Source organism: Scomber japonicus, chromosome 13 (assembly GCF_027409825.1).
Source record: "Scomber japonicus isolate fScoJap1 chromosome 13, fScoJap1.pri, whole genome shotgun sequence".
NCBI lineage: Eukaryota > Metazoa > Chordata > Actinopteri > Scombriformes > Scombridae > Scomber > Scomber japonicus.
The window spans coordinates 24,446,057-24,458,169 of NC_070590.1; the positions used below are offsets into that span (position 1 = coordinate 24,446,057).

The 12,113-nt window shown below is 40.5% G+C and overlaps 1 protein-coding gene across 1 annotated transcript; it reads left to right on the top strand.

Moving 5' to 3' along the window:
• The first annotated feature begins 1,964 nt into the window (after positions 1–1,964).
• Positions 1,965–9,684, top strand: LOC128370946 (scavenger receptor cysteine-rich domain-containing group B protein). The gene is made up of 10 exons (XM_053331131.1): positions 1,965–2,100; positions 3,157–3,189; positions 3,870–3,908; positions 4,458–4,760; positions 4,937–5,005; positions 6,462–6,776; positions 7,887–7,952; positions 8,158–8,472; positions 9,171–9,251; positions 9,368–9,684. Exons 1-10 carry the CDS (start codon positions 1,965–1,967, stop codon positions 9,682–9,684), a joined length of 1,674 nt encoding a protein of 557 aa, XP_053187106.1.
• Positions 9,685–12,113: the final 2,429 nt, after the last annotated feature.

Here is a 12,113-nt window from a genome sequence, read left to right on the forward strand (position 1 = left end):
GTCACAAACGACTTTGCGGTGTATTGCTCATAAAAGGGCTACAGTCAGATACACATGCTGACAAATGCGTTGATTCTCAGTTTAAATGGCACAAAATTCTCCCTGTTGAAGTCACTGACAGTGTTATTCTCTGGTGTATGTCAGGCATTAAGGGGTATTTTTGTGGGGCCGAGATCTTTCAGCTATTTCTCAGCACGGGGAAGTGAGAAGGGAGGGGAAGCAGAGCTCGACACAAAAGGCAACATTATTCCCCAGCGGATCTGCGCTACATCCTACCATGAATGGAGTATTGAAAAACACAACATTGGGGACTAGATTATTTTTCATCCTCCATAACTGAGCCATTTGTCCTGGAGTTTCGAGTGGTTTGTTAGTACAGTCTGCAAATGAGACAGCCGCGGTTCTCGAGCGCTGTGCTGGTGTTAAAATCCCCACCTCCCAATTGGACACACAATGATCTCTCTGTGGGCCTCAGGCCTTTTGCGCCGCACCTATTGAGACGAACGGCAGACCAGACCTGGAAATGTATCTGTCCAGAGCTGTTTCTCTGGCTGTTATTTAGTTTTGTTGCGCCACTAATGCCTCAAAATCTACCACAAAAGCTGCATGACACTGTGTTACATTTACCTGAGCTGAAGATAACTGTATGTATACAGTTATCAGTACCCCCCCCAACTTCTTCCTCTTCCTCCTCCTCCTCCTCCTCCTCCTCCTCCTGCCTCCTGCTCTCCAAGGAGACGAGAGGCGCCCCTGCAGTGTCATCAGGTGCCTAAGCGTTTTGGAGGGTTCTAGTGACAGATTGCAGGAAGCAGCGTTTATGCCTGACGATGGGGACCACAGAAAGCAGAAATGTCTTTTTGTGCCCCCAGGGCTCGGAATGTCCACTATCTCGAGGGGCCAATATCAAATTCTCCCCTCATCATCCCCTAATACACATTCCAGTGTAAGGTCAGAGGGAATTCTGTATGAGTGAAACGACAAACAAGCCAAGACCGAACCACACACTGTGTTCTCTTAATGACAACATGCTTCTAAATACATGCAAAGATATCATATACATATTGGGGGACTTGCTTTAAAAGCACATGTGAAATTTGAAAGTCAGTCATTGTACACTCCTGATCCCTCCAGATACAATGAGTGACAGTTATAATGTCCCCAAAGAAGTTTTATAACATGCTTATTTGCCGTTTCTTTTGACAACGTATGTTAAAAATGTGACATTTTGTATTTTTTCAATCACATCCTCACACCATAGTAAAGCCTATAAAGCATTCTCTTTCAATATTTGATCATTTGCCATTCCCACTTTCTCACCTGACAAGAATGATGGGTATTCAATGTCTGCCTGCAGTCCTATCTAGCTCTGATTAGTGAGTGATGTCTGTAAATCCCAATATTCTTTGTCTCAAGGAAATCCCCTTGCATAAGACTACAGCACAGGTGTCTACCAAGCCTACCTTCCCCATCCCCAGCTAATGTTGATGCTGTAAAACCTGCAAACTAAGCTTCTCTGCTCTTGGCGGCCTCTGTTACCTACTGCCAGGTTGGTGCACGGCAGCCATTTTGTGCTTACAAAGCAACGTAACTGGACTCGCTGGACACTGGCTGGGAAATAGGGATGACTTATATTTTATCGACCGAGAAGTGTTGTTGACAAAGTCAGCTGTGCACTTTGCATAATCTCTGGAACTGATTTCTTTTTGAACTACACTGACCTCAGACTACCATCAATACCTACAGTACTACAGTACCACCACAACAGCTGCAGGCTCCATCAGAGAAAACAATCCAATATTATAATAAGGCTACACTGAACCAGGATAAAGAGTAGTGATTGTTGTAGTAGTAGAAAAGGGGCCCCTAGTCTACTAAGCTTAGCTGTGTTAGTTTAGACTTTGAGAAGCTTGACAGAGAGAGACTGAAAGTGTGTGTGTATATGTGTGTGTGTGTGTTGCAGGCGGATGGTCAGTCAGGCAACCATGCGAGGCCAGCGTGTGGTGGAGAGCGAGTACAGGTGTTGGAACCCGGCCGTCTGGCTCCTGGTGTCCTTGTTGGGATCCCTCGTCCTGGTGACCCTCAGTGTGCTGCTGCGACTCGGTGAGTGGGTGGGTGGTGTTGGGGTGAGGGGTGCTGTGTGAGATTTGACAAAAAACAGCTCAAAGCCTTCCAAGCTGCTAGACTGTGGGAGTTGAACTTTCTCCTATACAGAACATCAGAAAGTCACTTTGTAAAATCAGTTTTAAAATGTACTTTTCAACATTTGGGTCAATATTTCAGAAATGGGATGTAAAAAAGTTTAATAGGAAGACTGCAGATATAAGTAACATCAGTATTTAATTGAAATGAATTTGCACTGATGAAGTAATAACAACATGTTTCTCTAAATGTTTCCTGTAAAATGTAGCATGTGTTTCATTTTCATTGTTATAGTGAACAATGTGAAATATATATGTGAAAGTAATAGGCCTGAAAAGTTTAGTTGTACCTATTTTAAGTGCTCAATGGCAAGTGTAAAATACACTCTAATTAAAGTATGTTATTTCCAAAAGGGGGTATTTTTTCATACATTGGCTAAGGACCAGAGGTAGGCTGTATGAAGAATGAAACTGATTCCAAAGCTTGATATATTGCTCTAACATTTAAAAGAAACTCTCTAACTCCACTGCATTTCTTTCCTTTTTAAACTTTTCCAGGTTAGTAGTCTATGAATATCATTTTGTTGGCCTCTCCATACTTTACTAATACATACTTACTAAATTAATCTTAATTCAAGATGTTCTTGTGGGATTAGAGGAACAGTTACCACTGCACCAAAACTGAAAAAGGATTGACACATGAGATGATTTCTTGTGTTTCAGTGCTTAACCGCATGCTTGAGGCTTTAATAATGCTGGAGAACCGGGCGTACCTGCAAGTGAACTCCCTGTAGATGAGGGCTTTTGTGTCCACAGTCACTGTCTGCTCTGTGTTTACCAGTGGTACAGTAGCTGGCTGCGAGCCCTGCAGCTGTTTTAAAGCGAGGATTGATTTCACTCACTGGACATTATGGATTAACAAATATATGGAACAGTTCATCCAAATGTGCTGACACCAGCTAATTTGTTATACCACTTAATATTTGCCTGACTGACATGTGTTGTATTCTCATTACAGGAGACTTGAAAATAAACAGACGGGCTGTATCCAGTAAGTGATATTCAAGTATCATGATCCCCTTTAGGATAAGAACTGTCTCTCTACAGAATATAAACCACTATGTAACCTACATGTGACACCATAAACTGATGCATTACTGACCCCTGAGGCTGATGTTAATTAGCTAATTAGAATGTCCTCTGTACAGACCCAGAAACATCTTCCACTGTGTCTTCACGGACACCTGGGAAAATATGGATTGCATCAAAACACACACATCTCTGAAATCTACATCACATAGCATAGTCCTGCTGATAAAAGATCAACTGTTGTTTTAATTCATACATTAATTGGCTTTTGGGTTTATTGGTTCAAGGTGAAATGGACAAGCATCAAATAGAGGCACTCTAATACAGAGTACAACATTTAGATGTTGTAGTCACCCTTTGTTTTATCTTTTTTGTGTTTTCACTTTCATAATACAATCTGAAATTAAAAGGAACAGGAGTACGTATCTCTGTTGTAGCTCTTGTGCTGGTGCAGTATGTGGTCTAAACAGGCCTCCTGTTGTGGTTTCAGGCTGTGTCTAGTGTTACAGGAAAATAGATATAGTAGATATAGAGTACAGTAACTATGCAAGGCCAAGAACCTCCTTTCAACAAATAATTTGACCATACCCTCTCTCTCCCTCTCCCTCACTCTCCCATATCCCCTCCTCTCTCCTGTTCCAGCCAATACCGTGCAATCCCCCGAGAGGACGCAGTACCAAGGTAAGCATGAGCTTTACAGCACCTGCACCTCCACAAACCTGCCCCAGACACTCATGTTCTGAGGCCACGTCATGAAAACCTATCAGTGGCTGGCTGGCTGTGTGTCAGTGAAAGAGAGCACAGAAGGTAGATCAGTGCCTGGGGCTTTCTAAACAAGGTCACTTTCCCAGCTCTCCATTTCCCTAATCCCCTCAATGACTTATTTGCTATGTAACCTCCCACCCTCCTGCATCCACCTCGCTCTTGTCCAGGGAATCATGTGGCTTATTGTGTGCCTTAACTTGGCAGGATTAGACTTATTCCAGAAGGATCTCTTTTTTTCCCTTCAAATTAACCGTCATTACATTAGGACCAAACCAGTCCTCTCTTTTTCTTCTCTTCACTTCTCTTCTCTTATCTTCTCAAACCTTTATGAATCTCAGGTTTTGTTAATGAGATGGCACAAACATAACCAGGGACAAAGAACTATCCCCACTTCCCTCATATAGAGAAAAAGCACTAACAAATATGACAAAACTAACAGATATGATTTGCTTTCCTTCCCCAAAGTGCAACTGGTGAATGGACGAAATAGGTGTGAGGGTCGCGTGGAGGTGCGCTACAATGATACATGGGGCACAGTGTGTGATGACGACTGGGACATGGTGGATGCCAAAGTGGTGTGTCGGCAGTTGGGCTGCGGAGTGGCGGTGGCGGTGGGCAGCAGCTCTCAGTTTGGTCAAGGCTCAGGGCTCATCCTGCTGGATAATGTGGACTGCAAAGGAAGTGAGACAGACCTCAGTCAGTGCAACAGTCTGGGCTGGGGCATCCACAACTGTTACCACTATGAGGACGTGGCTGTTACATGTAGAGGTAAAGCCTTTAATATACACTTTAGCTGGCACAGGTAGTGGTGAATCATATAGAATAGAATAGAAAGTCTTTATTGTCATTGTACAAAGCACAACCTCTTATGTTTGTAACTTTGGTTAGAATAGAGGAGAGAGTAACTATTCCTGCTTCTTTTTTCATGTTTCTTCTGCTGCCAGAACCATCAGTGGTGGGGGCAAAAGGTTTCGGGGCTCTCACCACGCCGTCCTCCAGGAATGCAGGTTTAGGTAAGTGCTCACTGCTTTTATCTAGATGAGACTGGTCTTCTGCCAACCCAAGAGGTCACAGAGATATATATTAGTCTTTAAAAAATAACGTTAAAACATTATCCAGATTTTGAGTTTCCAACTCAGATTGTAATTTTATTCAAAGTGATCACAATATTGAGATACTGAGATTAAGATAATATACTGAGGAATATGTGACAAATAAATTCTGACTGTCAGTAAACAAGATGTGTATACAGTAATGAAACCACAGTATGCAACTTATTACAGTCCTTGGCGATGACTGTAATAAACATGTCATTTTTTATTTTTGACCAAATAAATTTTCTGACTGTTTACATCAGCATTAGATCCAGCGTTAACTGTGCCTTTTGGAAAACTCTAACCACAGTGATATTTGGCTTTACTCTTCAGTGAACAGAGCTGATGAAATGAGTCCCCCACCTCCAAAAATGGAACAGTGCCATGAGGCTGATTAGCAAAAGAGGTTTATGTACAGATGCTACATTGTCTCTCCACTGAATAAGTGTGCACCTCTCATTTTGATGCTCATTAAAAAAAAAATGCAAATAAAAATTTCTCAGCTTTAAAGGATATGCATGTGTTTAAAGGAATTAAATTTGAGGCCAGTGTAACACACATAGACAGGTGGCATGCCAGATGTTAGAGCAGGTTTTATTAAGTAATGAAAGATGGCTTATTTTTGGATGTGTAGGTCTATAACCTGCAGGAATCCTCTTGAGATGAGCACACACACACATCTAGAGAAAACATTATTTGATTGCACTGGTATGTTCAAGGTCATAAATACTATAATTCATTTTGTTTCAAATTGTACAAACTGTCACTAAAATTGTTCTGGACATCAAAGACACAGCTCAGTGGAAAGTATATCTTTAACATCTCCAGGGGAAATACACAATACAGCTCAAAGGGCTTCTGAATTCCAGGCCGTCCCTATTGTTTTCTGGGTTGGCCTTTGTTGCGGTCGACGTGTTGTTTTTCTTTTCTATCCCAAATGGATCATGAGACACCACAGTTTCAAATTTAGTTTACATATGACGTATCCAGCTGATCCTCCAGTGGCTGTCATGAATCCCGCTGGGAATGGGCCAAAACCACCCAGATTCATGGCTTCATCTCAGGTGAAGAGCATTTATAAATGATGGGCACATGAGAACGCCTATTGTCTCTGTTAACGGTGTGTTTTTGTCAGTCCTGAGGCATAAGGTGACAACATCTGTGCTCATTGCAGTATTAGATGTTCACCTCAACTCTACTGCTTTTCATTTTGTGGAATCACTACATGTTTTGTATAGGCCCACACCCTTCTCCTTTCTCATTTCCTCTCACGCAAATCCTACCTGGTACCATGTGCTCTGAAATGTTTAGAAGTTGAAGAAACCTACAGTGACTTGAAATACCAATCCTTAAAAACCTCTGTCTCTCGGTTTAGGAGATGGCACCGTTCGTCTGGTGGGTGGACTGAACACGTGCCAGGGTCGGGTGGAGGTCTACTACCAGGGAAGCTGGGGGACGGTGTGTGATGATGACTGGGGCAATATCGATGCTGAGGTGGTGTGCCAGCAGATTGGCTGTGGCCACGCTGTCTCGGCACACACCAACTCCTACTTTGGCTACGGGACAGGCTTAATTCTTCTGGACAATGTCAACTGCCATGGCAACGAGCAGCAGCTGTCTAAATGCAGTAGCCTGGGCTGGGGAAACCACAACTGTGGCCATCATGAGGATGCTGGGGTCACCTGCACTGGTATGCTGCTCTCAGTCATGGTATAAGCACAGACAATAGGGTATATTTTATAATACAAACAAATATCTCAGAAAATACAACAGTTTTATCTTTTCTTCTACTGTTTTTACTACAGATGATATGTGGTCTTGTTATTATTAGTGTTATAATATTAGTGGTCATATCAGTAGCTATGAAAATACTGATTATTTCACTTTATAGATATAACTGCACTAATAGTGTAGTAGTGTATAGAATAATGACAGGTAACAAAGATTAATGGTCAGTTTATGCAGAAGAAAGATCAGTACTGGTAGAAGTATCCAGATCTGTTACTTGAGTAAAGGTATGATGCCACATGGTAAAAATTAATCAACTAATTAATCAGCAAGCTCATCATATGTCTTCTATTTACTGTTAAATCTTTGTATTAGTACTGTAAATGATGACTATGGTGGAGAAATAAATACAAATAGAATAATACCCTCTGAAATACAGCATTTTGGTAAATCTAGTTACAGTCCACAAATTGTGTATAAAAGCATAAAATCACACTTTGATCCTTTTGGGAATTAAGTCATGATAGTTAAATTGCGCTTTTTTGTAGTTGTAGTTGTAGAAGAAGGAGGAGAATAGTAGTATGGTGTAGTTTTGGGTATCGTTGTAAGTAGTAGGTAGTACTAGTCTATTATTAGTGGAAATGGTAATAGTAGTGGTTGTACTGCACAAAAAAAATCATTTCTATGTTCATCATCTACCCAGGTTTAGGATCCACTACTGCACCTCTTGTGATGAACACTCCGACTGGAAGCCAGAGATCAATCTGGCTTACACAGGGCACTGCAGGTATATCGTTTGTATTTAGCTTAATGTGTATGCACAGTATCTTTACGTTCTGCCTTCACAGTAAAAAATTGAATATGCACTTTTGCCAAATGACCAATAGGGTGAGCCATTTCTCCCTGATAGTCTCTGAATGTGTCCCTGTGCTGTACAGTGACATAAGATACTGTGGTGATACTGTGGCACACAGCAGACTAACCGTACAATGGTTATTACAGTGGTTATTATATATTGTTTGTTGTTTTGGGTCATAAGATAATTTTGTCATGTGTCAAATTTTCCCACCAGCAACAACTGAGGAAGTTGCAGTCACCCAAAGTACAACAACTGTTACCACAACTGCCCAGACAAAAGGTAACAATATTAAACTCTTTTCTCCTTTGTAAACATCTACAGTACACAACTACAATAAATCCTGAAATTTAAAGGTGCCATCAACATAGACTCGGCTTCTTATACTACTGCCTTATATGCAAATATCAGCCAAATAGATTTGATTAGAAAGCATACTTCTACTCTAAATTTGCAGTTATGTATCTATCTATTTCTTCCTGTGCAGGCAAGCTAGCCATTCGTGTGGTGAATGGAAACAGTAGCTGCCAGGGTCGTGTGGAGGTCCTCTACAAAAATGTTTGGGGCACGGTGTGTGACGACGATTGGGACATGCCCAATGCCAACGTGGTGTGTAGGCAGCTTGGTTGTGGTTTGGCTATCGCAGCCAAGTCTAAGGCATACTTTGGCTATGGTTCGGGTCCTATTCTGCTCGACAATGTGGAATGTAATGGCAACGAAGGGGAGCTGTCCCAGTGCTTCCACCTGGGCTGGGGTCAGCACAACTGTGGCCATCATGAGGATGCTGGAGTTATCTGTGCACGTAAGACTTAACTAGACAACTCTGACATAATGTGGTGCCAAAGCAGTTTACATTGAGCATTAAACATTCATAACATACAGATGCACACATACAGTAGGGAGTATCTGTATCTGCATAATCACACAACGCCTATCTTACAGTAAGTCATCCACTTCCACTGAACTCTAACTCCCTATTTATCCAGACATCTATGCCCGCCCTGCTGAGCTGTCCCATTGCAATGTATGAATGTTGTACTCTGAGGAGGAGACAGCCCAGAGAGCATGAAAAATACAGTGGATGAGTCAAGGCACATCAGCGTCACTGCTTGCCTCCAGGCCAAATTTCAGTTCTTTGAGGCTAAATAGGAAGCACATACAGGCTTCCCTTAACTTACAGCACATCATTCAGCTCAATAGGAAAATATGATTATATCTCTGATTACTAACAGCAGCAGGTTTTATCAGTGCTCTTGAGAAATACTGCCCTCAGCAGGAAATTCAAATTGACAAAGTTGGTATAATCTATGTATGACAATCAGGAATATAAGCATAACAATTGCTGAAATCAAGTTTGCTGCGAAGTATGTCTCTGTGTCATGATCATAACTACTGTAGTGTATATTGATCACTGCAGTAAGTATGGGCAAGACAGCCTTGCTAATGCACAAGACACAGAAGCATCACTCAGCCTTTTCTGTTCTCCTCTGCTTCCTCTAGCTTTTATGCTCAACATGGGACTTGCGCGTGACTTTAGAGTAACAGAAAGGATGCCCACCACCACCCCAGCACCCACTGAAGGTAGGCCAAATAAATTTTCAATTAGCACAACACCAGCTCATGTTTTCCTCTTTGTGTGTGTGTGTGTGTGTGTGTGTGTGTACTTGTGTGTCTAACATGCCTCTTTGTTTCTGCAGGAACGGTGAGGCTGGTGGATGGCCAGCACAACTGTGAGGGTCGGGTGGAGATGTACTCAAATTCTGGATGGGGCACAGTGTGTGATGATGCTTGGGACCTCCCTGATGCACAGGTTGTATGCCGTCAGCTCGGCTGCGGGGAGGCCATGGCGGCTCGGGGACAAGCTTACTTTGGGCCTGGCACAGGAACAATCCTGCTGGACAATCTCAAGTGCAGCGGTACGGAGGCCTCCTTGCAGCAGTGCTCCCATATATCCTGGAACGTGCACAACTGTGACCACTCTGAAGATGCTGGCGTCACCTGCTCACTGTCGTGATTTCAACAGAACCACACTCCCACCTTCGCCATGAATAAGGAAGTGGGCGTACCAACCTGGGACTTGTAAACATTATGTAAATAACAGCTTTCACATTGCTGAAGGAATACTCCACCAACAACAACATACAAAATAACTAATATGACAATATATGACTACATACTATAACTATCTAAGCCTATTAAGCACTTTATAAATAAATATATGATACAAAATACAATGTACACAGTTTTTTTTCTATTTGATAAACAAAGAAAAACAAATATTTTATTAACTGTCTGTCTTTTTCTTGCCCTGAGATTGTCAAAATATTTAGTGTGCATGTTATTCTGATGAGGCTTAAGTAAGGTATGCCAGAGTAGGGCAATCAAAAGGAGTGATTTGTCATGAAACAAGATAAATATAAATGCGAAAAAAGAATTCATAGAACCATCCCCTAAAAAAATGTGTTATATCTTGTGGATATATCTCTCCATTGACCAATAAATTATGTGCTACATGTGTTCTGTAAACCATCACATGAATAAATGTAACTAATAATCATTTATGTGACAAAATAAATGTGCTTATTTTTCAGTATACAATATATTTTTGTTGTGAAAATAGAAAATCAAATGTTGACTTTGAACAAATGATGAAAGTGAATCTATAGGAATGCAGAGTGCAGGCATGTGACACAGCTCAGCGTACTGTACACGAAAAAAGTTAAACAATTTATAAAAAATGATTTTCATTGCATTAGTCATACGCAAAACTCACAAAACTAATTGGTAATTAATTCAACTGAGAGGGACATACAGTAGTCTCACTTTAAACTGTAAAAAATCATAACAACATATATATATATATATATATAGATATGTGTCCTTTGATTTAAATTTTGATTAGCCAACATCAATTCAGGACATCAACAAATGATAAAACACTGTTTTAAATTATTGTAGTTTTACATAATTCAAGTAATAATAATCTACATCTCTTAAATTAACTAAATAAACGGTATTGTTTTATTACAATCAGAATGAAGCTTGAGATATAGAATCTTTCATTTGAGTTAGGACAATTCACCACTTACATGGAGGTACTTGTCCATCATTTCAGATTGTCAAATCTAAAACATACATATCTGTAATAGGTTTCATAGAGTTTGATGGCAAAATAACCTTAATCTCATAGATCTAAATGACATTAAAGTAAACATTACAGTAACATCTTAAACAAACATTTTGTATATATAAAATATGATTGGGCTATAGTATGAGATATGTGTACACCTACAGTACTATGAATACTGTTAGCAGAAAAAAGAAGCTAAAATGGCTTCTTTTAGTCTGCCAGGCTCATTAGTAAAAGTGGAGCTGATTGATCAATCTCAGAAGCATCCAGTGTCGACAGGGACAGGGAAACAGAATGGCCTAGGAGGGCGTGTTTGTAGTGGATGACTCATGATAAAATGAATCAGCATTTCAGTTTCAGTATAGTGCTTCACACCAACAATCACTATCACCAGAAATATTTGCATGCTTACAGGAGTAGTGTCACAAACATGTTGCATAGAAACAGTAGTCTATGTATATATTTTTAAGTTATTATATAGATATCTCTAGAAACAACAGTAGAACTCAAAAATATTTGAACGTTTTAGAGGCTATAATTACCTTTAGCTTTTAAATGATAATTGCCTTGCATTTCTTCTGCCAAGTGGCTGTTGCAGGAATGTCAATGATAAGATATGAGCTGCTCTGTGCTGTGCTTTGAGAGTGACTCAGCCAATCAGACATGAACACAGAAAAATGTTTGATAGACTGTATATAAAGCTTATATGTGAAATGTGCATTCTTATTTAAATATTACTTGTTTTTGATACGTCCTATAGTTATCACTGCTAATGAAAGTCTACTGGACTGCTTACAGCGAACCCCTGCACTCACTGTGACATGTGGCCTTTGATAGTTCACAATTACAAAAGTATTATGTAGTACATAGAACATTATCTTGGTGTATACTGTGCAATCTCATTTCAGTGCAAGTTGGACATAGCATCACTAGGCCATGTCCGGATAAATGTGATAGGTGGTACCTGGGGCAGAAATTATCTGTAGGGCCCCCCTCTCTGCGCACTGTGTGTACTCCTACCCTGGAGTATTACATCAGGTTTGCTGTGTGGTAATCTGATTAAACACAAACTGATTAAAGATTATCAATCATGTAAGAATGATATGAACTGAAATCGAGGAGGTCTTAAAGACAGACTCAACTAAAGATTCAAGATTAGGTCATAAAGCAGGACTTACCGTAAGGCCCTTATAATATCAGCTGATATTGTGCTTTTTGTTATAATTCAAATATGGGCTTTTGTTATTGTTACTTCTCTTGGATGTTTGAGCCTAACTGTGCAGAATGATATATGTATAGAGCTCACCTTAAAT